General features: G+C 41.5%; 1 protein-coding gene across 2 annotated transcripts in view; it reads left to right on the top strand.

Moving 5' to 3' along the window:
- Positions 1-23703, top strand: part of ASRGL1 (asparaginase and isoaspartyl peptidase 1) — a 117403-nt gene extending 93700 nt beyond the window's left edge. For both annotated transcript variants that reach the window (XM_073626765.1, XM_073626764.1), the window contains 2 exons: positions 632-742; positions 14588-23703. In XM_073626765.1, the coding sequence (XP_073482866.1) occupies positions 632-742; positions 14588-14802 (326 nt within the window). In that variant the 3' untranslated portion in view covers positions 14803-23703. The remainder of the gene's footprint in view (positions 1-631; positions 743-14587) is intronic.
- Positions 23704-24252: the final 549 nt, after the last annotated feature.

Below are 24252 nucleotides of genomic sequence, written 5' to 3'. Positions count from 1 at the left end.
GTCTGGGACTGCATGAGTGCTGCTGGAACTGGGGAGCTACAGTTTGAGGGAACCATGAATGCCAACATGTAACCAGATATCTCATCTACCCTGGAAAGCATGAGAATAAAAAAAAATTGATCTCTGCTTTTCAAAAAAAAAAGGCAGTGTGCCTAAACTGGAAGTGATGTCATGATGTTCCTTCTGGCCTCCCAGGATCATAGAGATGGCCGGGGGTTCACGACCGGCTCTATGGTAACCCTCTCTATGGAACTTTTGGATTGCATACCGGGTTCCCCATTCACATGGAAGAGCCCAAAGGGGGTGTCCCTTCCAGTGGCCTGTAAAGGCAATCCAGTGGCTAATTGGCCACTAAGATGGCTTTTTACAAAAAAGGAATCGCTAGCTAAAAGAAGACACTGGGATGCCTGTAGCCGCAGGCATTACCCCAGTCTAACTACTTTAACCTAAGGGCGTACTTGGACATCTACAGTCCGGAAATGGGTAATCTTTTTCAGTATATCAGAATAACAAAGATTATGGTGGTAGAGAGATTTGCTTGGACTGGAGATGAAACATACATGTGTTTTTATAATTTCACTATACTTTTATACTTAGATTTGATGTTGTATGTCCTGTGTGTTTCTATCAGGTAGCGGGGGCTATGCAGATAACAATGTCGGTGCAGTCTCTACTACAGGAGATGGGGAAAGCATTCTGAAAGTAACACTAGCCAGACTTATCCTGCATTATATGGAGCAAGGTAAATCATTTATAAAACTTTTTTGTTTCATTATTTGTAACCATAGTGTTCTTTAAAAAGGGAAGTTGTTATATTTACATTATTGGAGTAATATATCATCCATTCTAGTGCATAGATATACTATGCTGCTGATCATGGTTACCCAAGCTTAGACACTTTTTAACTGTTAGATAACAGTACAAATAGAAGTAGTATACAGCAACTCAGAACAATGGATCAGAAATTGGTGTTTATTCTTCATCACTCTACTCCTTTGAAAAGAATCGGTCATGAAAGTTAAAAAAAAGATACTGCTGTATGTTTAACTGCTTTCCCTACCACACCTGTCCTCTTATGGACCAGAGCAATTTTTACAATTCTACTATGGACCTGTTTATTCGGTAATAACAAAGTAATGCATACAGTATATTGTTTATAAGGACAAACCTGGCTTTCGTTTGATAAGGTTGTGCAAAAATGCATTTTTCCCTGCAATACTTCGACAATAAAACATAACTAACAAACAAAAAAAGAAACAAACATACTAGTGTTAGGTTAAAAATCAATAGTGGCACTGTACATTGTACCAGAATCATAATTTTAGTGTCATTTTCAAAGAATTACAAATTAAAGTATTTACATTTTGTACTTATTTTTTTGCGTTACATTAAAAAAAAAAAATAAATAACAAACAAAACAAAAAAGTGTAAATAGTAATGGTTAATGAAATAGAAATAAGAAAAAAAAATCTAGCAAGAAAATAGTTGAATAGAAGAGGAGAATAAGTAGTTAATTAGAGCTGATTAGAGTAAACAAAGGGTTAAAAAGGGGTTGAACAGAGGATTTTTTTTTTTTTTTGTCAGATTGCTTTAACTGACATCTGCAGATTGATTGAAGTTTATGCCGTTTGATTTGCAGATGACTGAAACAGAATAGATCCAGAAGAAAATATGTTACTTTTGTATCTTTCTAGTTCCAGTCTGAACACTGAGTCAGACAGTTGTTTTTTTTTTTTTTTTTTTTTTTTTTTTTTGACAGCTACAGCTGCCAGAGCTACTCTGTGTATACAAAAATTCTGCCTTTGGTTAATCAGAGCCGAGAATTGCTGGGGGGTGGGAGCTGGGATCCTGGCAGAAGCACTGGACATGTAGCACATGTCCTGCATACTATGACTTTTTTTGGGCATGTGTAGCACGTCTAGTGTCTACAGTTAGTTTAAAATGCATGCACCTAGAGGTGCTTTTATACACTTGAATGAAGAAATTGATTATTCCCGTGCTACCTGTGGCTATAGGGATGAGGATACTAGTAGCAAACAACACCTGATTGGTCAACCAAAACCAACAAAATAGGATAAAAAGCAATAATTGGTGTTGCGCTCTAAGTAATAACTAAAATAACAGTAATATATAGGAAATGTTGTGGAAACCAAAGTAAATAGAAATTGGACACATATAAGATCAACTCCTAAATTCTGATCAAACAATGCTATAGACAACCACTAAACATAGATACATACTAATATATAAAGTGAAAGTGACAGAAGTGACATATAATCTTCAAATCGAGTAAAAATAGGGTGCCAATATCTACAAATGTCCAAATATAAAACTCTTCAAATTAAATATAAAAGTGCTCCAATCAAAAATAGTGTCCATATAAGCGGGGGAACTGAAGCTGTGAAGTACTGCTCCAGTGCTGCGGCCGCTACACTACATACAGGGCCACAAGAAACTGCTCGCTCATTAAACCTAATATTGTATCTTTTTAAGGACACTTTTAGTGCCTATCCATATTCCCTGATGAAGTCACGTGACTGTGACATTACACGGAACAGATGGGCACCGGAAGTGACGTCAGGTTGCGAGCTCGCCGCTCGTGGTACTGTTTGTGTGTTTGCATGTTTTTAATGTGATTACCAAACTGAAAAGCTCAATTTGGGCAGACTTGGGTGTTCTGCTTTTTACATTGGTGACCTTTTGACCTATGCAAAATCGTGGCAAGATCGTGTGACTTTCTGCCTGAAAACGAAACGCTCAGGTGTGAATCCAGCCTGAGGGCAGCAGGAGCCATTGGTTTGTACTGCTGTCAGTCAAATCTTGTGAGCACTGTGTGTGTCTATAGATTCATGGCTTGCTAAGGGGGCACATGGTAAGAAGGGATGGACAGCGCCAGTGGGGGACTTCAGAAGAGGTAAATGTAAAAGCTTTCTGGCAAGTCAGTTTTAATAGCCTTTCCTTTTGTTTTTGTTTTATAGTAGTTTAATTTTACATCTTGATGGGGACTTTTGGCTGACACTGTGTGTACTCTAAAAGCTCTATCAAACTCAGGTCTCTCAATAGGGAGTTCAGTTGCCAGTTCTTGAAGGAAAGCTGTAACCGTGGTTCAATATTGAACCCTGACCTGCAAATTAGATCCTGCTATTCTGCGTTTCTCAAAGAATTCACTTCTTCCTCTTTATGACCTTTTAGAACTATTGTAACATCCTTTGTTCTAAATTGTCAAACTGATTTAGAGGTCTAGTGGGAGCAATCCAGAGAGGCAAGGCATCAGTGTCCCCACTGTTTGCTATCAGCAGGTTCACTGCCTTTTGAGCTTACTGGCGCTATCTTGGTCCAAGCGCATGTGAGGGCTTCCACTCAAGTTTAGTTTGGTGTATTTTATGTTTGCTTACTGAAGGAACTATACTCTAGGACTGTGCAGGAAGGCAGCAAGTATCCTTGTAAGCAGCCAAGTGCCTCCAGGTACACCAAGGTGTAGGTGATAGCTGGTTTTAGCTAACAGGTGGCACAGAGTGGGTTCAATATGCTTCCGGCTTCATGCATGCTCATTTGCTAGTATTTTTCTCCTGGTTTTTTATTTTTATTTATTTTTTACTTAAAAAAAAAAAAAAAAAAACTACAATTACTTTTGAAATGTTTTCATTTTCATCTATGTATTAATTTTTTGTTATTAAAAAATGTGCAAAATTGGTTCATTAGGGGGTATACAGGTATGAGTGCTGAAATTGTTAAAGTATGAATGTATATTATTTAACTAGCACAATGCATGGCATTTTATTGTCCACCCTTATTATATATAAAGTGTACATAGAGAATATGTACAAAATATAGTTTTATTCATATATAGGATACACATTTGTTAAGATACATCACATATAAATATTTAAAGTATAGATTGTCAATCCATATTGATACATAGTCACCCGAGCTCTAAACAGTTGATTTGTTGTCAAATACAATACGACTACCTAATGGGACAGCAGGAAAATCGTGGTAAAAGGTTTATCATGCCCCCTCTCTACCTAAAAAGGTTTTGCTTGAAATACTTTTAAGCTCCCCTATAAAAGTGGGTGTGCAGGGAAGTAATTTTGCCAATTTGGCAAAGCAGTACATTTAACTGCTCCTGCATACTTTCCTTCTTTTGTTCCTCACTGTTCCATTCAGGCTTTGGGAGTGAAGATGCCCTATGTAAAGTCCAGGTTGAAAGTATGCTTCCACAGCGTGGAAAACTTTTTTCTCCAATCGTCTTCCAGGGCAGCATCCGAGAGATGGGCTCCTCCTTCCTGCAACAGGAAACACATTAGTCCACTATTATAAATTTTGTTGGTCTCACCTGTGTGCCTCAGTTGTTTTGTGTTACCTCCGGACCCATAGGAGCTGCAAACGTTTGTTATTTTATCCAGTCTCTGTGCTTTCTGCAGGGGACTCCCTGACCAACATCCCATTCAGCCTAGGGGGCCTTGGGAGGGCGAGCAGGGGCAGCAATCTGAGCCTCAAGGCTCTGCCTGAAGTTTCGCCCCTACAGAGGGGTATGCAACTACCCCCCCCCCCCCCCCCCAGCTGCACTACATGCCGCTGGCATTTTTCCCCACAGCTACTGCTCCTCGATGGTGGAGGGCCCCACACTCCAGGTGCTTTAGAGGTTCCCTCGCTGTGCAGGCGACCTGGCCGCCGACCCTCCTGCTCACCGATCATATTCCGCTCGCATCCCACAAGCATCTCTGCAAGATCCCCTCGTTTACGGTCCTGGGAGGTATGGCAAGAGAGGCCGGATGCATCATTTCTGATCGTGCAGTCTGGTCGGCGGCCATCTTGGTGGAGGCTGGCATCTCCAGGTAAGGGTCTTTAATGTGCCCCCTCCCTATTGGAAACCCAGGAAGGAGGACGCCAGAGAGGACGTGGAAGATACAGGTGTGTCCACACAGCCGCACGGGGTCATCTGGGGGCACGGCTGGAGCTGGAGCAGGAAGCAGAAAGGGCTCTCTAAACAGAGGATCCCAGTGGCCGGCCAGGTCGGATGCTTCTCCACCCTGCCCTGCAGATCCTGCATGTCAGGACAGCTCCAAGGTAAGCCAGAGCACTCTGGAGTCACCTCTGTCTTTTACCTCCCTACAAACCGTACAATTGCATTGTACACCGCCAACCTCACTCAGGCCCTTTGTGCTTACTTGCAGGCAAAGGCCCCAGAGGAAAAAAGGGCGAAGACCAGAGCAAGGCATGCGCCTCCTGCGGTCACAGGTTTTTCCCCAAGTGAAAAAAGCCAATATGCCAAAAATGCATAAAATGGTGGCTAAGGCGTCAAAAGGCTACCTTAAGGACATGCTTAACTCCTTCAAAAATGAAATAAAGAGCACTATTGGGCCAATACGCTCAGCAGTAGAGAAGCTGAAGGTGCCAGCAAGCTCTAACCAATCCAGTACCCTGTCTAGTCGATTCGGATAACTCTGAACAAAACTCGGAGGACGGCTTATGCTGGGATTCCGAGGAGGATGACTCTGCATCAGAGGGCACCCTATTTCCCTCAGAAGACACAGATAATCTTCCAAGGCTCGGTCTCATCTGGTGCGACTTTTCATGCAACTTAGGACTGCAGAGTCGCATGACAAGTCATACCCTGTGACTTCCAGTGATTACCGTTCATATCTGTGCGACTTCAAAGTGGCCCCGGCACTACTTTGGTTCCACTTTAATGCGACTTGAGGTCCATAGACCTCAAGAATACACAGACATGGCATCAAAATTGTGGCAAAATTGCATCAAAAAATCGTGCGACTTTCAGGTTGCAATAGTGGAACCTAGCCTAAAGGCTATAGCGGACACACTGGGTATCAAAGAGCAAAAAGCTGCAGGGCTTTCCCTGCATGACAAAATATACAAGGGGTTACAGCCCAGAAAACCCAGGAGAAGCTCTTCATGACATCTTCTAGGGCCACGGCCTTAGGGAAGAGAGCCCTGTGGCTGAAAGTCATAGGAGGGGACATCTCCAAAAATTTTCTGTTCGGGCCAGACCTGAAAACGGTCCTGGACAGGACTGCAGGGGAAGGCGCCCTTTTGTCATTCCAGGAGATTTAAGCCGCTCAACAGAAGAACGGAGGTATGCATGGCCACAATAGACTTGCAAGACGCATACTTGTATGTATCCATAAAGAAAAGTCATCAAGGATGCCTAAGGTTCACGATCCAGGGGCCGGTGGCCACCCTGCATCTGCAGTACACATCTTTTGCCTTTCGGCATCTCTTCTGCTATAATCTTTGAGAAGATTCTGGGCACAGAAGCGCTAAAGGGCCTGAGACAGCAAGGCATAGGCGTGATACCATACCTAGACAATCTGCTGTTCTTTGCAGATACAGCAAAAAACCTAAACAACGTAGCTGACCCCAAGCCAGAGGTGGTGTACTTGGATTATGTGCTAGACGCCAGAGTAACCAAAACCCTCCAGACGGAATAAAAGAACGAGGCAGTGCTAGGACTGATGATGTCCTCGATCCCAGCCATCACCTGGGCACAGCTCCACATGAGGCCTCTACAGAATCACATTTTGACCCAGTGAGATGGTGATCCATCATCCTTATAAATGTCCATTCCTGTCACTCGGTTGGTCAATCTCTTCAGTGGTGGCTCAATCCGCTCCATTACGCAGAGGGACGCAGATGGGCGCAAGCCAACCCTGTGAGGATTACCACAGACACCAGTACCCTAGTATGGGGGGCGCACATGGGGGATCTCTGTACACAGGGGAGATGTAATCCCAGATGGTCTCGAGCCTCCTAGTATATGAGGGAATTAAAAGCCGTAGAGAAAGCTCAAAGAGCATTGCAATGAGCTATCCAGGGGAGAGATGTCTGGATTCAGTCAGACAACGCCACAACAGTGGCATACCTGGGCAGGCAAGGAGATACAAAACCTCCTCGTTTGAACCTGACAGAAGCAATTCTGTCATTTGCTAAGACAAACATCCGATCAACCTCGGGCATCCACTTGAAGGGGACAGACAACACGCTGGCAGACTTTCTAAGTCGAAAGACCATAAAACAGACAGAGTGGACTCTAAACCAAGCAACCTTCTTGTGGATCGGGCAAACCTGGAGAGTGCCCCAGGTAGATCTGTTTGCCTCAAGGACAAATGCGAAACAGCCAAGGTTCTTCTCGCTGGATACCACAGATGGCAACATCAGAGTGGACATGTTCAATCAAAGCTGGGCACACCAGCCGTGTTATGCATTCCCTCTGACCGCCCTAATGCCAAAGGTGAGCCGAAGAATCATGGAAGAAAGGGTAACAGTGATACTCGTATCGCCTCACTGGCCCTAGGGAACATGGTTCAGTCACTCGAAGAAACTCTCCAGCCGCACCAGATACAGCAAGTCCTACCGAACCTCCTATCACGAGGGCCAGTCAACCACCCGAATCGCAAACTCATGAAGCTTTGGGCTTGGTTACCGAGAGGGTGAGGCTGCAAAAGAAAGAACTGTCAGACAGAGTGATCAACTCCATTCTAGCCAGCAGAAAACCCCATAACTAGAGTGAGAAGGAAATTTGTCTCCTGGTACGGAAACAAACAGGATTCCAACATAGAATCATCCTAGCGATTCGGGATTTCCTGCAGGAGGGAGCAGACGTGAACCTCTCTCGGAGCACGCTGAAGGTACAAGTGGTAGCACTCTCCCCCTGTCTGGACACCAGATTAGCAGAGGACCCATTTATAAAGAGATTCCTGATCTTGTTAAATAGTCAGACCTGCTAGCCAGGTCAGCAGAACTACGACATGGAACCTCTCCACGGTACTCAGAGAATTCCTCTCTCCGCCATTCGAACCACTGGAGGAGTGCTCAGATAAAAATCTTACAGTAAAAACCGCACTCTTAGTGGCCCTAGCATCGGCCAGGGGAGTAGGTGAAAGTCTCAAGATTCTTTACACGATGGAACCCTACTGACTGATCCAGGCAGATAAAAACGTCCTCTCGCCAAACCAAGTTTTTCTACCAAAAGTCTCTTCAACCTTTCACAGGATGCAGAATTTGGTTATCACATCTCTTCTTAAGTCAATGGATAGCAGAAAAAAAGACATGTACAACAAACTAGACGTAATGCTCATAGCTTATCTCGAGACAACAAAGGGCTGGCAAAGAACTGCCATGTCATTTGTCCTCTATGCAGGAGTCAATAAGGCAAAGCGGGCATCGAGACTCATGATGGCCAGACGGATAAACCTTGCCATACAGATGACCATTTGGGGACAAAACCCTGCCCCCCCTCCCAAGTAGGGTCAAAGCCCACTCTACCAAAGTCTGGGCAACCTCGGTCGCAGAAAAGGCAGGGGCAACCCCTCTGCAGGGCAGCGACGTGGTCGAGCTTCAGTACCTTCGTGAGACACTACCGCAGCGACCAGCTGTCAAGACCAGACAATTGTCGCAAGGTGCTCCAGACCTTATCCCCACCCTAGTAAGTATTGCTTGATACATCCTCTGGGATGCTGCCCTGGAAGACGATTGGAGAAAACAGAGTTAGGTACCTGGTAACTCTTTTTCTAAGAAGTCTTCCAGGGCAGCACTAATTCCCACCCTAAGCGATGATACCAGGTATTGTGGGGACGCATTGGCTTACTGAGAGTTCCTTCAGTGCTTTAATACTACTGAGGCACACAGGTGAGACTAACAAATTTGTAATGGTGGACTAATGTGTTTCCTGTTGCAGGAAGGAGGAGCCTATCTCTCGGATGCTGCCCTGGAAGACTTCTTAGAAAGAGAGTTACCAGGTACCTAACTCTGTGTTTTGTTTTTTTTCCTGCCCACCTTTTGACACTTGTGGGTGCCTGAGCAGATAATCGCTGAAGCTTTGCCCTGCATTTGTCAAAGCACAGGTGCACTGTAAGGAGCTGCCAGGGTGCATGCATGGACAGAGGCGGCTCTCTAATTAGGCGAAATAGGCGGTGGCCTCAGGCCTTGCAGTCATAGGGGCCTCGCACAGCTGGCTAGTTTACCTAATTAGAGAGCCGCCTCATTCAGCAGCAGAGATCTCCGTCCCGAGTCCCCTCGCTCTGCTACAGGGAGAGATAACAGGCTGCGAGTGAGACGTGTGATCGGAGCTCACAGACATCTCCGGATCACAGGCAGGGAGGGAGAGCCGCTCAGTAGAGCTCTGACAGATCTCCCCCCTCCCCCTGCTGCCCGCACAGCCAGACAGAAGAGGAGAGAGAGATTCTGCTCCTCCCTCTTCCGCCCCCTCCTCCTGTGTCTGCCCCGCCCACTCTCCTCGGCAGTGTTCTCTGCTCTGCCTCAGAGAAGGGGATGTGTGGGCGGGAAGATTCAAACTGAAGCCCAGCAAAGAGAAAAGGACAAGGGGAGTCTGATCCATCCATCCATCCATCCATCCATCCATCCATCCAGTCCCTCCTGCCTCCCAGTGAGTACACTGATGTAGGGGATGCTCTTCCTTCCCTTCTTCCTCCATTCCCCTCTCTTTCCATTCTTTTTGTCTCTTTCTTTCTCTTTCCTTCATTCTTTCCCCATCCCCCTCTCTTTCTTTCTTTCTTTCTTTCTTTCTTTCTTTCTTTCTTTCTTTCTTTCTTTCTTTCTTTCTTTCTTTCTTTCTTTCTTTCTTTCTTTCTTTCTTTCTCCATCCCCCTCTCTTTCTTTCTTTCTTTCTTTCTTTCTCCATCCCCCTCTCTTTCTTTCTTTCTTCCTTTCTTTCCATTCTTTTTGTCATTCTCTCTTTTTCTCTTTCCTTCCTTCTTCTTCCATCCCCTCTTTCTTTCTTTCTTTCTTTCTTTCTTTCTTTCTTTCTTTCTTTCTTTCTTTCTATCTGTCTTTCTTTGTCTTTCTTTCCTGTCCATCTGTCTTTCTTTCTCTTTCTTTCTTTCTTTCCTTCCATCTGTCTTTCTTTCTTTCCTTCTTTCTTTCCTTCCATTTGTCTTTTCTTTGTCTTTCTTTCCTTCCATCTGTCTTTCTTTGTCTTTCTTTCTTTCTTTCTTTCTTTCTTTCTTTCTTTCTTTCTTTCTTTCTTTCTTTCTTTCTTTCTTTCTTTCTCCATCCCCCTCTCTTTCTTTCTCTTTCTTTCTTTTTTTCTCTTTCTTTCCTTCCATCTGTCTTTCTTTCTTTCCTTCTTTCTTTCCTTCCATCTGTCTTTCTTTGTCTTTCTTTCCTTCCATCTGTATTTCTTTGTCTTTCTGTCTTTCTTTCTTTCTTTCTTTGTCTTTCTGTCTTTCTTTCTTTCTTTCTTTGTCTTTCTGTCTTTCTTTCCTTCCATCTGTCTTTCTTTCTTTCATTCCTTCTTTCTTTCCTGTCCATCTTTCTTTTTTTTTCTTTCTCTTTCTTTCCTGTCCATCCTGTCCATCTTTCTTTCTTTCTTTCTTTCTTTCTTTCTTTCTTTCTTTCTTTCTTTCTTTCTTTCTTTCCTTCTTTCTTTCCTTCTTTCTTTCCTTCTTTCCTTCTTTCTTTCCATCTTTCTTTCTTTCTTTCCATCTTTCTTTCCATCTTTCTTTCCATCTTTCTTTCTTTCTTTTTTTCTCTTTCTTTCCTTCCATCTGTCTTTCTTTCTTTCCTTCTTTCTTTCCTTCCATCTGTCTTTCTTTGTCTTTCTTTCCTTCCATCTGTATTTCTTTGTCTTTCTGTCTTTCTTTCTTTCTTTCTTTGTCTTTCTGTCTTTCTTTCTTTCTTTCTTTGTCTTTCTGTCTTTCTTTCCTTCCATCTGTCTTTCTTTCTTTCATTCCTTCTTTCTTTCCTGTCCATCTTTCTTTTTTTTTCTTTCTCTTTCTTTCCTGTCCATCCTGTCCATCTTTCTTTCTTTCTTTCTTTCTTTCTTTCTTTCTTTCTTTCTTTCTTTCCTTCTTTCTTTCCTTCTTTCCTTCTTTCTTTCCATCTTTCTTTCTTTCTTTCCATCTTTCTTTCCATCTTTCTTTCTTTCTTTTTTTCTCTTTCTTTCCTTCCATCTGTCTTTCTTTCTCTTTCTTTCCTTCCATCTGTCTTTCTTTCTCTTTCTTTCCTTCCATCTGTCTTTCTTTCTCTTTCTTTCCTGTCCATCTTTCTTTTTCTTTCTTTCTTTCTTTCTTTCTTTCTTTCTTTCTTTCTTTCTTTCTTTCTTTCTTTCTTTCTTTCTTTCTTTCTTTCTTTCTTTCTTTCTTTCTTTCTTTCTTTCTTTCTTTCTTTCTTTCTTTCTTTCTTTCTTTCTTTCTTTCCTGTCCATCTTTCTTTCTTTCTTTCTTTCTTTCCCTCCTGCCTCCCAGTGAGTACACTGATGTAGAGGATGCTCTTCCTTCCCTTCTTCCTCCATTCCCCTCTCTTTCCATTCTTTTTGTCTCTTTCTTTCTCTTTCCTTCATTCTTTCCCCATCCCCCTCTCTTTCTTTCTTTCTTTCTTTCTTTCTTTCTTTCTTTCTTTCTTTCTTTCTTTCTTTCTTTCTTTCTTTCTTTCTTTCTTTCTCCATCCCCCTCTCTTTCTTTCTTTCTTCCTTTATTTCCATTCTTTTTGTCATTCTTTCTTTTTCTCTTTCCTTCCTTCTTCTTCCATCCCCCTTTCTTTCTTTCTTTCTTTCTTTCTTTCTTTCTTTCTTTCTTTCTTTCTTTCTTTCTTTCTTTCTTTCTTTCTTTCTTTCTTTCTTTCTTTCTTTCCATCTGTCTTTCTTTGTCTTTCTTTCCTGTCCATCTGTCTTTCTTTGTCTTTCTTTCCTGTCCATCTGTCTTTCTTTCTCTTTCTTTCTTTCTTTCTTTCTTTCTTTCTTTCTTTCTTTCTTTCTTTCTTTCCTTCCATCTGTCTTTCTTTCTTTCCTTCTTTCCTTCCATTTGTCTTTCTGTCTTTCTTTCCTTCCATCTGTCTTTCTTTCTTTCCTTCTTTCTTTCCTTCCATTTGTCTTTCTTTGTCTTTCTTTCCTTCCATCTGTCTTTCTTTCTTTCTTTCTTTCTGTCTTTCTTTCTGTCTTTCTTTCTGTCTTTCTTTCCTTCCATCTGTCTTTCTTTCCTTCCATCTGTCTTTCTTTCTTTCCTTCTTTCTTTCCTTCCATCTGTCTTTCTTTGTCTTTCTTTCCTTCCATCTGTCTTTCTTTGTCTTTCTGTCTTTCTTTCTTTCTTTCTTTGTCTTTCTGTCTTTCTTTCTTTCTTTCTTTGTCTTTCTGTCTTTCTTTCTTTCTTTGTCTTTCTGTCTTTCTTTCTTTCTTTCTTTGTCTTTCTGTCTTTCTTTCCTTCCATCTGTCTTTCTTTCTTTCATTCCTTCTTTCTTTCCTGTCCATCTTTCTTTTTTTTTCTTTCTCTTTCTTTCCTGTCCATCCTGTCCATCTTTCTTTCTTTCTTTCTTTCTTTCTTTCTTTCTTTCTTTCTTTCTTTCTTTCTTTCTTTCTTTCTTTCTTTCCTTCTTTCCTTCTTTCTTTCCATCTTTCTTTCTTTCTTTCCATCTTTCTTTCCATCTTTCTTTCCATCTTTCTTTCCATCTTTCTTTCCTTCCATCTGTCTTTCTTTCTCTTTCTTTCCTGTCCATCTTTCTTTCTTTCTTTCTTTCTTTCTTTCTTTCTTTCTTTCTTTCTTTCTTTCTTTCTTTCTTTCTTTCTTTCTTTCCTGTCCATCTTTCTTTCTTTCTTTCCTGTCCATCTTTCTTTCTTTCTTTCCTGTCCATCTTTCTTTCTTTCTTTCCTGTCCATCTTTCTTTCTTTCTTTCTTTCTTTCCCTCCTGCCTCCCAGTGAGTACACTGATGTAGGGGATGCTCTTCCTTCCCTTCTTCCTCCATTCCCCTCTCTTTCCATTCTTTTTGTCTCTTTCTTTCTCTTTCCTTCATTCTTTCCCCATCCCCCTTTCTTTCTTTCTTTCTTTCTTTCTTTCTTTCTTTCTTTCTTTCTTTCTTTCTTTCTTTCTTTCTTTCTTTCTTTCTTTCTTTCTTTCTTTCTTTCTTTCTTTCTTTCTTTCTTTCTTTCTTTCTTTCTTTCTTTCTTTCTCCATCCCCCTCTCTTTCTTTCTTTCTTCCTTTATTTCCATTCTTTTTGTCATTCTTTCTTTTTCTCTTTCCTTCCTTCTTCTTCCATCCCCCTTTCTTTCTTTCTTTCTTTCTTTCTTTCTTTCTTTCTTTCTTTCTTTCTTTCTTTCTTTCTTTCCATCTTTCTTTCTTTCTTTCTTTCTTTCCATCTGTCTTTCTTTGTCTTTCTTTCCTGTCCATCTGTCTTTCTTTGTCTTTCTTTCCTGTCCATCTTTCTTTCTTTCTTTCTTTCTTTCTTTCTTTCTTTCTTTCTTTCTTTCTTTCCTTCCATCTGTCTTTCTTTCTTTCCTTCTTTCCTTCCATTTGTCTTTCTGTCTTTCTTTCCTTCCATCTGTCTTTCTTTCTTTCCTTCTTTCTTTCCTTCCATTTGTCTTTCTTTGTCTTTCTTTCCTTCCATCTTTCTTTCTTTCTTTCTTTCTTTCTTTCTTTCTTTCTTTCTTTCTGTCTGTCTGTCTGTCTGTCTGTCTGTCTGTCTGTCTTTCTTTCTTTCTGTCTTTCTTTCTGTCTTTCTTTCCTTCCATCTGTCTTTCTTTCCTTCCATCTGTCTTTCTTTTTCTTTCTTTCCTTCTTTCCTTCTTTCTTTTCTTTCTTTCCATCTTTCTTTCCATCTTTCTTTCCATCTTTCTTTCTTTCTTTCCATCTTTCTTTCCATCTTTCTTTCTTTCTTTCTTTCTTTCCATCTTTCTTTCCATCTTTCTTTCTTTCTTTCCATCTTTCTTTCTTTCTTTCCATCTTTCTTTCCATCTTTCTTTCTTTCTTTTTTTCTCTTTCTTTCCTTCCATCTGTCTTTCTTTCTCTTTCCTGTCCATCTTTCTTTTTTTTTTCTTTCTCTTTCTTTCCTGTCCATCTGTCTTTCTTTCTCTTTCTTTCCTGTCCATCTTTCTTTCTTTCTTTCTTTCTTTCTTTCTTTCTTTCTTTCTTTCTTTCTTTCTTTCTTTCTTTCTTTCCTGTCCATCTTTCTTTCTTTCTTTCCTGTCCATCTTTCTTTCTTTCTTTCCTGTCCATCTTTCTTTTTTTTCTTTCTTCTTTCTTTCTTTCTTTCTTTCTTTCTTTCTTTCTTTCTTTCTTTCTTTCTTTCTTTCTTTCTTTCTTTCTTTCTTTCTTTCTTTCTTTCTTTCTTTCTTTCTTTCTTTCTTTCTTTCTTTCTTTCTTTCTTTCTTTCTTTCTTTCTTTCTTTCTTTCTTTCTTTCTTTCTTTCTCCACCCATCCCCCTTTATTTCTCTCTTTGTGACAGCCTACCAGAATAGGTAGGATCTGTGAGAGCAGTTTCCCTGTGCAGCTCTGCTTGAGGAAAATATATCTTTATTATGCCCACTTACCTACCCCCTGTACTGTCCACTCCCCTATACTGTACACTCCTAATACAGTTCATAATACAGTGGGGTCTCATGTCTAAGTTTTGCCTAAGGCCTCACAAAGTCTAGAGCTGCCTCTGTGCATGGAGCCCACATGACTTTAAGGGAGTGTTCCAAAAACCCTTGCTATCAGATCAAGTCCTGATGAATGTGCAGAGAATAGCCATGTAGGCAGAAAAACATTTTGTTGACTACAAAATTAACAATGGTACCATGTACACTTAAATTATATAAGGTAACCTTTAAAATAATTGTGATTTATCTTTTCGCACAGGTATGTCTGTGGAGGAGGCTTCAGATGCAGGACTGAATTACATGAAAGCTCGAGTAGATGGCACTGGTGGAGTTATAGTTGTTAACAGTGCTGGTGAATGGACAGCAAAATTCTCTACTAACCAAATGTCATGGGCTGCTATTAAAGATGATGATCTACAATGTGGTATTTATCTTGGAGAAAATGAGATTATCCCTGTTTCTGAAACTATTTGAAAATGCATTTATTTCAAATAATTCCAATGTGATTGCAAAATGTGACCGATAATAGGAATTTATGTTTGACATACAATTCCAAAAAAGTTGGGACGCTATTTAAAATGCACATAAACAAAATGCAATGATTTGAAAATCTCATAAACCCGTATTTTATTTACAATAGAATAAAGAAAACATATTAAATATTCAAACTGAGAAAATGTAAAATTGATGGCCCTCAACTCATCTCAAAAAAGTTGGGACGATAAACTGGCAAAGTGGTACTAACTAGGAAGGGCTGGAAGAAAAGTTTTGCAGCTGATTATCTTCATTGGCAACATGTCTGTAACATAATTGCTAAAAAGAGCATCAGAGTGTCTCAGAAGTAAATCTGTGAAAAGCTGCATATAAAAATTGTCGAACAATTTCAGAAGAATGTTCCTCAACATAAAGTTGCTAAACCTTTTAAAAAACCTCATCTACAGTACATAATATCAGAAGAATCTGGAGCAATCTCTGTGCGCAAGACCAAAACACAATATTGGAGACTCTCTCAGATAGTGCTGCATTAAAAACTATGATGGACATCACTGCATGGGGTCAGGAATACTTCCAAAAATTACAGTCTGTGAACACACATAGGCATGCACAGCCTATTGCATTAGGGTGTGCACCCCAAAGCTCAAACACACGTGTGTCCCAATACTTTTGTGTGTGTGTGTATGTATGTATGTATGTATGTATGTGTGTGTATGTGTGTATATATATATATATATATGTGTGTGTGTGTGTGTGTGTGTGTGTGTGTGTGTATGTATGTATGTATGTATGTATATGTATGTGTGTGTGTGTGTGTATATGTATGTGTGTGTGTGTGTGTGTGTGTGTGTGTATATATATATATATATATATATATATATATATATATATTTATTTATTTTTTTTTACCAAAAGTATTTGGACCCCTGCCTTTACATGCACATGAACTTTAATGGCATCCCAGTCTTGGTGCATAGGGATTCTGATGGGTTCGATATTGAGTTGGCCCATCCTTTGCAGCTATAACAGCTTCAACTCTTCTTGGCATTTGTGAGGTCAGACACTGATGTTGGACGAGAAGGCCTGGCTTACAGTCTCTGCTCTAATTCATATCAAAGGTGTTCTGTTGGTTTGAGGTCAGGACTTTGTGAAGGCCAGTCAAGTTCCCCCACCCCAAACTGGATCATCAATGTCTTTATGAACTTTGCTTTGTGCACTGGTCCAAATCATTTGGTGGAGTGGGGATTATGGTGTGGGGTTGTTATTAAGGGGTTGGGCTTGGCCCCTCAGTTCCAGTGAAGGGAACTCTTAAGGTGTTAACATACCAAGAGTTTTTTTGGACAACAGTTTGGGGATGGCCTCTTCCTGTTCCAACATGATTGCGCACCAGTGTAAAAAGCAAGGTCCATAAAGACATGGACTTAGCAAGAGTGGTGGAAAATTAACGTCAAGTCCATAAATTACATTATAATAGTAACTAAAACCTATAGAAAGTGTAGCAATCTAAAAAATAAAAATTTCAAGGTGCTATAATGGCGTGAACCTCCCAACTAACACTAATTTGTTTTGCAATTAGCTAGAGAGGGGTTACCACCATCCCTGCTAAGTTTAAAAAAAAGTATGTCTTATTGTCATTTTGATGTGTGATTTCACATGTAATACACATCACTGGAATTATTGCACTTGAAGTTAATCTGTATGGAAAATATCTATAGGAGGGGTTTCCATCATCCCTGCTAAGTTTCATTTTTTATGTCTTTTTTTTTCAGTCTTAAGTGTATTATATGTGACGTTATATATCACAGAGACCTGTATTGTGGTAACATTGATGTTTATTGAGATTTCCATACATTATAGGGTGCCACCATTATTGTTAAGTTATTGATCAGTAAGTTAGCGCTACAATTTTTTTGTTTTTTGTGGGAACACATAACAGTGCTTATCAGCAAGCCTTTTACTGAAACTTTTTTATTTTACCTCCAGTAGTTTAGTATAATAATAGGGAATCACCACATTACTCTTTACAATAATGATTGGCATATGGCATTAATAAACATTGACAGATCGATAGGCAACACTGATTGGCACTAATAGGCAACACTGGCACTGATAGGTGGTATTGGTTGGCACTGATTGGCGGCACTAATTGGAGGCACTGATAGGCAACACTGGCACTAATAGGTGGTATTGGTTGGCACAGATGGGCACTGATAGGTGGTATTGGTTGGCAGTGATAGGCACCACTGGGCATTGATGGGCGGCACTGACGGGCACTGATTGGCGGCACTGATTGGAAGCACTGATAGGCAACACTGGCACTAATAGGTGGTATTGGTTAGCACAGATGGGCACCACTGATGGCCACTGATTGGCGACACTGCTAGGTGGCACTGATTGGAAGCACTGCTAGGCAGCACTTATTGGCACTGATGGGCAACACTGGCACTGATTGGAAGCACTGATGGGCAACACTGGCACTGATTGGCACTGATAGGCAGCACAGATGGACACTGGCACTGATGGGCAGCTCAGATGGGCACCGATGGGCAACACTGATAGGGGGCACTGATGGGCACTAATAGGTGGCATTGGTTTGCACTACAGGTGGCACTGATAGGCGGCACTGATAGAGGAGAGGGGGAGTTTCACATTGAACTGGTAGTGAGGCTTGTAAGAGCCACTCAGTATGTGAAACTGTCAGGTTATGTAACTGCTTGCAGAGGCCAACTGTCAAAACTTGGTAGTGATGTTGGGCTGCTTAAAAAAGGTAGCAGAGCCACATACACAGAGCGGCCCGCCCAGCCCCGATCCCATTAGCTGGTGTTTGATAGCTGCTCAGTCCCACCCACCCCCGACATCACCGCTGAGTTTTGACAGCTGGTCTCTGCAAGCCGTTACATAACCTGACAGTTTCACATAGCAAGGCTTGTAAGAGCTGCTCAGTATCTGCTCAATGTGATACTGTTTAACAGGCAGTGTGGGTTACACACTCTTTTGCAGCATTTTACAGCAGATCTCGGACAGACGGCATGCGGCTACACTAACCGGCACAGGGTGATTAGGGTGTGCCCAGGACACCCAGCACATCCCGTGAGCACACCTATGCGAACACAGTTCGTCTTGCCATCCAAAAAATGCAAGGTAAAGCTCTATCATGCAAAGAAGCCATATCTGATCATGATCCAGAACCCACTGCTGTCTTCTCTGGGCCAAAGCTCATTTAAAATGGTCTGTTGCAAAGTGGAAAATTGCTTTGTGGTCAGACGAATCAAAATTTGACATTCTTTTTTGGCAACCATGATCGCTGTGTCCTCTGACCTAAAGTGGGGAGGGAGCTTCCAGCTTATTAGCATCACTGGAGGGATCACCAGCAGGTGGAATGAGGTCCTGATTCCCCTATATAGATCTTTATTGAGACCTCATTTAAAATACAGTGTCCAGTTCTGGAGACCTCACTTACAAAAAGATATTGATAAGATAGAACAGAGTCCAGAGACGGGGAACAAAAATGATGAAACATCTGTGGAATAAAACCATCAAGAGTGACTTCAGAAACTTAATTTGTACAGTCTGGAGGAAAGGGGAGACATGATTGAAACCTTTAAATACATCAAGAGTTTGAATAAGCCTCAGGAGGGCAGTTTTTCAATATGAAACCAAAATCGAGAACACAGGTACATGATCTTACCCTAGGTTCACACTAGCCCGCACTGTGCATTCCGGTTGCCAGTGCAGGAATCGCATCAATTCCCTCACCCGAATCACACTGTTCTTGCAAGACGCATTGGACTGCCATTCATTCTAAATGGCACCCCCACACGTCTCAGCCTACAGCACATACACGTGTGCGGGAAACGCGGGGAGTCTTTTTGACCATGGGGTTTCCCTGCGGCCTCGTTTTTAAAAAGGTGTAGGCACCCATGTGTATTTCACGTGGTACATCAGCCTATTTAAATGAATGGGCTGCCATCCCCAAACAAATGTGGGATGCAGGGCCCACACTAATGTGAAACAAGCCTTAAACTAACTTCCAGCAGAGCCAGTAAACAGTAAATTGCTTCAGACATGCTTGGGACAAAAACTGCCAAACATGTATAAAACAGGCAGACTCGATGGACCACTGTCTTTTTTTTTTTTTTTACCGTCACTTTTTCTATGTTTCTACGTGTATCGTGTCTATCTCTGATGGTATGGGGTGCATTAGTGCATATGGGATGAGCAGCTAGCACATCTGGAAATGCACCCTCAATGCTGAATACTCAAACATAAAAAGTTCACTGATTAGAAATTGTCTATAAAAATTAAAGGTGTACTGTCCATATAAAAGAAAATAGATGAAAGCACGTAGCCTGGAAATATTTAAAATGGGTAAAACTGTTGTCAGTGCGTATGTTTGAGATATTCAATACTGTGATTTGTTGTTGGCCAATACTTGTGAAGCTGTTGTCTTTCCAGATATTGGCCTTTGATTATGCCAAATCTGTCTTACCTAATATAATACATTTTCTAGGGCTGTGGAAATTAACAATTAATTCCTCGATTAATCGTTAATTTTTTTGATCGGTACTCCCCTCTCCGCCGGCTTCTGGGTCTTCAGGGAGTTCCGTTGGAGATGCGGTGACGTCACGGACATCGACGTCACCGGACAATGGTAAAGTAATGAAATACAGCAGGTACCTGAACGATCCAATCATGGCTGAAAGGCTTTGACCGAGTGGGCGTGTCCGCGAATTGCAGAGGTGTGGCTGTGAGCCGGTTTTGTGATTGGCCGGACACGCCCCATGCTAATGATACGTGACCCTTGCTGGGAATAAACAAGCATTGGAAGGCTTATGAAGGTGAGTGTGTTGTCTGTACTGGACAGGTCAATTGTGGAGGAGGAATCGTGGTGATTTAAAGTATATATACAGCTTGAATCTGTATTTTAGTTTTAGATTAGGTCATGCAGAGAGAAAACACCTCTCGGTTTAGGCTTTGCCTTGTGCATCCCAGTGTGGAGCTTTCATTTCAATTCCTGTCCCAGAGACACAACGGGAAGTGAAATGGCATTCCCATTTTAGATGGTTGTCAACAGGAGTGGTATACCCATTGGAGGCATTACCCAGATAGCAAGCAATTGAGCTGCAAGTTTGAAAATGTCTTTTTAAAGTGGAGGTCCACCCTAAAAACAAATTTAACATTAAAAGACTCCTTAAAAATTTTTTTCAAAAGTTTTTTCTTTTAAAGGTGTTAAGTCATGGATTGTGGAAACTAACTAGTGTCGGGTGATTGTATATATAGTGTATACCACATTAACCACTGACTAATGCAGAGTTGCAATGCAAGGAGATCAGCTAAAAGTAGTTGAATCTGTATGTGCGTTATAATTAATCGAAATTAATCAATTAATCGTTTTTTTGTTTTTTTTTAATTGATTAATCAAACGAAAATTTTAATCAGTAACAGCCCTAAAATTTTCTAATTTTTTACTCCAATATGATCAAACTGTGTAGCCTCAAGTAACTCTTTGTCCGGTGTCCTTTTCTGGGTTTTTCTTGTATGATTAATGTGAAGACGTACTGCCCACGGAGGGGCCTGTAAGTCAGTGCCGATGTGGTGGTTCCAGTAGAGGATGGTGTCGGAGGACTCAGGAAGCAAGCTATCAGAAAGCCGAGAACAGTCTGTCGGCCAAAAGGACGTGTTTTAGAGGCAAGCCACGCCTCCTTCCTCAGCCAAATCAATGCAAAACCGCAAACTGCATCTATGACAACAGCATGGTTTTGTAGAAGATTCCTGGTGCTTAACCATTTGGCATCCGCGCTATAGCCAAACAACAGCCACAGCGCGGACCTGAATTTCCAGGAGGCTGTCAAATGACGTCCTCCCCGTGTGCCCCCTGCAGGGCGTGCGCGGCGCGCGCTGTGATCACCGAGTCACTGTGACTCGGGTGATCACAGATCCGAGTAAGGGGCCAATCCTGGTCCCTTACCACGTGATCAGCTGTCAGCCAATGACAGCTGATCACGTGATGTAAACAAAAGCTCAGTAATTTTTTATTTTTTTTTCTCCTCACGCTGACAGCGTGAGGAGAGAAAAAAAAGCCGATCACCAGCTTATGTGCAAGGGACATCAGTCCCGAAGAGGAAGGAGTCACATCTGCCTCATTTGTACCCACAATTACCGCCTGCCAGTGCCACCTATCAATGCCCACAAGTGCCACCTATCAATGCCCACCAGTGCTGCCTATGAGTGTAACCTATCAGTGCCCATTATTGCCACCCATCAGTGCCCATCACTGCCACCTATCAGTGCCACCTATTAGTGCCACTTCTCAGTGCCCACCAGTGCCACCTATCAATGCCCTTCAGTGCCCCCCAGTGCCACATATCAGTGCCCCCCAGTGCCGTCTTATCGGTGCCCATCAGTGCAGCCTCATCAGCGTACATCAATGAAGGAGAAAAATTACCTGTTTGCAAAATTTTATAACAAAATATAAAAATATATAAATTTTTTTTTTAATTCTGTCTTTTTAAATTTTAACAAAAAATAATAACCCCAGAGGTGATCAAATACCACCAAAAGAAAGCTCTATTTGTGGGAAAAAAATGATAAAATTTAATTTGGGTACAGTGTTGTATGACCTCGCAATTGTCATTCAAAGTGCATCAGCGCTGAAAGCTGAAAATTGTTTAAGTGCTCAGTAAGCAAGTGGTTAAAGTGGTTGTAAATGCTTGTGTGTGACTTCTAGCCTATAAGGCTTAACTATAGGTAGTGGAAATATCTCCTAAACGGTTAGTATATACTTTTACTTGTAGTGTGCCGATGTCGACATCGGTGCATGCGATATGAAGAAACGGACCTCCGTGCTGTTTCTTCCCCAGCATGTGCCGTGACTGGCGGCTCCTGCGTGCATGAGCCGGAGTGACGGCACGCGGCTCCGGCCAGTCACAGAGCCGGAGTCCGCGGCCCCGGAAGGAAGAGGGGCGAAGATGGACGCGGCCTGCACAGGGGACAGAGCGGGCTTCGTTTGCAGGTGTCACATAATGGGCTAGTATGCAATGCATACTAGCATATTATGCTTTTAATTTGCAGGCTATGTAGGGAGCAAAAGAGGAAGTAAAACCCATCAGGGTTTACTTCCTCTTCACTGACCTGCCCACTTTCCAGACCTTTCACAAATAGAAAATACTGTATATGGTGTATCTTGAAATTAAAAATACAACAAAGGAGACTCAGGACTGTTGAGCTGTTAGAATCCTATATCATGCAAGAATGGGACAATATTTCTGCTCCAAAACTCCAACAACTGGTCTCTTCAGCCCCCAGACATTTACAGTGTGTTGTTAAAATAAGAGGGGATGCTACACCGTGGTAAACATGCCCTGTCCCAACTTTTTTGAGAAGTGTTGCTGCCATCAATTTCAAATTACCTTATTTTTTTCTTAAAATGGTACATTTTCTCAGTTTAACCACTTCAGCCCCGGAGCTACTGCGTAGCTTTAACTGACAATTGCGCGGTCACGCAACGTTGTACCCAAACAAAATTGATGTCCTTTTTTTTCCCACAAATAGAGCTTTCTTTTGGTGGTATTTGATTGCCTCTGCGGTTTTTATTTTTTGCGCTATAAACAAAAAAGAGTGACAATTTTGAAAAAAACGCAATTTTTTTTTTACTTTTTGCTATAATAAATATCCCCAAAAAATATATAAAAAACTATTTTTTTTCCTCAGTTTAGGCTGATATGTATTCTTCTACATATTTTTGGTAAAAAAAAATCGCAATATGTATGTTGATTGGTTTGTGCAAAATGTATAGCGTCTACAAAATAGGGGATAGTTTTATGGCATTTTTCATTTTAATTTTTTTTTATTAGTAATGCCGGCGATCTGCGATTTTTATCGGGACGACGAAATTATGGCAGACAGATCGGACACTTATGACACTATTTTGGGACCATTGTCATTTATACAGCGATCAGTGCTATAAAAATGCATTAATCACTGTGTAAATGACACTGGCAGTGAAGGGGTTAATTGGGGCGGTGAAGGGGTTAGGTGTGTCCTAGGGAGTGATTATAACTGTGAGGGGGCTGGGCTTCAACACAGAGGACAGTGATCACTGCTCTCGATGACAGAGAGCAGTGATCTCTGTCCTGTCACTAGGCAGAACGGGGAAATGCTTTGTTTACAAAAGCATTTCTCTGTTCTACCTCTCAGTGACACGATCGCGGGCACCCAGTGGACATTGAGTCCGCGGTCACGGCGACGGAGACCGCTGTGGGCACGCGCCTCCGGGCGCGCACGCTCTCGAGACACTGCTTCTTAGAGGGGACGTACCTGTATGCCCTTTTGCCTACCAGTGCCATTCTGCTGACGTAAATCGCCGTGCGCTGGTGGGCAAGCGGTTAATCATTTAATGTTTTTTTTTTTTTTTTTCTATTGTAAATAAAATATGGGTCTATGAGATTTACAAATCATTGCATTCTGTTTTCATGTAGATTTTACAGTGTCCCAACTTTTTTGGAATTGGGGTTGTATTTGATTTTGATAAATGGGAAAATAAATCTCTAGAGAATATGCCTATTTTTATAAATATGATCAGATTACAATGTTCTGCAAATATTGAGTCAACACATTTTTATTCACGCACTGATCAGATTTCAGCTGCTATTTTCATAGGTCAGGTAAGAAATGTATACATTAGTTATGTGCTTCCACTTTACTTTCCGTCCAACATTCATAAGCTGGTTCTTTTATCTGTGTGAGTTTATAAGAGCACAGAAAGAGCTGGCATAAACTGCACTAGATAATGAAGTGGCAATAAAAGTAATCTGTAATATTACCAATCATACTACTTCTCTGCACTTGAATGATCATCACAAATTAAAATGTTTAAAGATCTGTGTGCTGCCTTTACTTTTGCACATGACAATACCTTTAATAAACTCTTCTCATAATGAAAATCCCTGTCTGATGGATTATGCCTTCTTCAGACTGGGTTCACACCATTGCGAATTGAATGCAGACTTCTCTGCATCCAATTCGCATGATGGGAGATTGTGACCGGCTCTATGGAACTGCTTCACATTTCTCCGTTGCGGCTGTGGAGTGGCTTTCACAGGAGTGCTGTGCGTCTTTGGCTTCGTTTCAGGGCCAAATTCAGGCAAAAATTAGTCCCTGAAACGGAGAACAGGGACGCACTGGACCCCTCCTGCGAGCCGCATCGGTATTAGGTGTGAACCCAGCCTAAAACGTTTACTGAGGAGTGCTGGCTTGAAGCTGACCACAGCTAAACAGGTTTTAGTCAGAAGTGAGAACGAGTCATATGTTCTCTATCCCTGATGTACTGGATGTTACTCTTTGCTGCGTGGCAAACTAATGGAATGGCAGAGGAGTAAATGGAAGATGGGTATGTGCAGCTGAAGAGGGTTGCAGTTAAATGAGCCTGTT

The sequence above is a fragment of the Aquarana catesbeiana genome, linkage group LG04 (genome assembly GCF_042186555.1).
Source record: "Aquarana catesbeiana isolate 2022-GZ linkage group LG04, ASM4218655v1, whole genome shotgun sequence".
NCBI lineage: Eukaryota > Metazoa > Chordata > Amphibia > Anura > Ranidae > Aquarana > Aquarana catesbeiana.
Note: the sequence above shows the minus strand (reverse complement) of the source record. Positions and strands in the feature narration are given on the sequence as shown.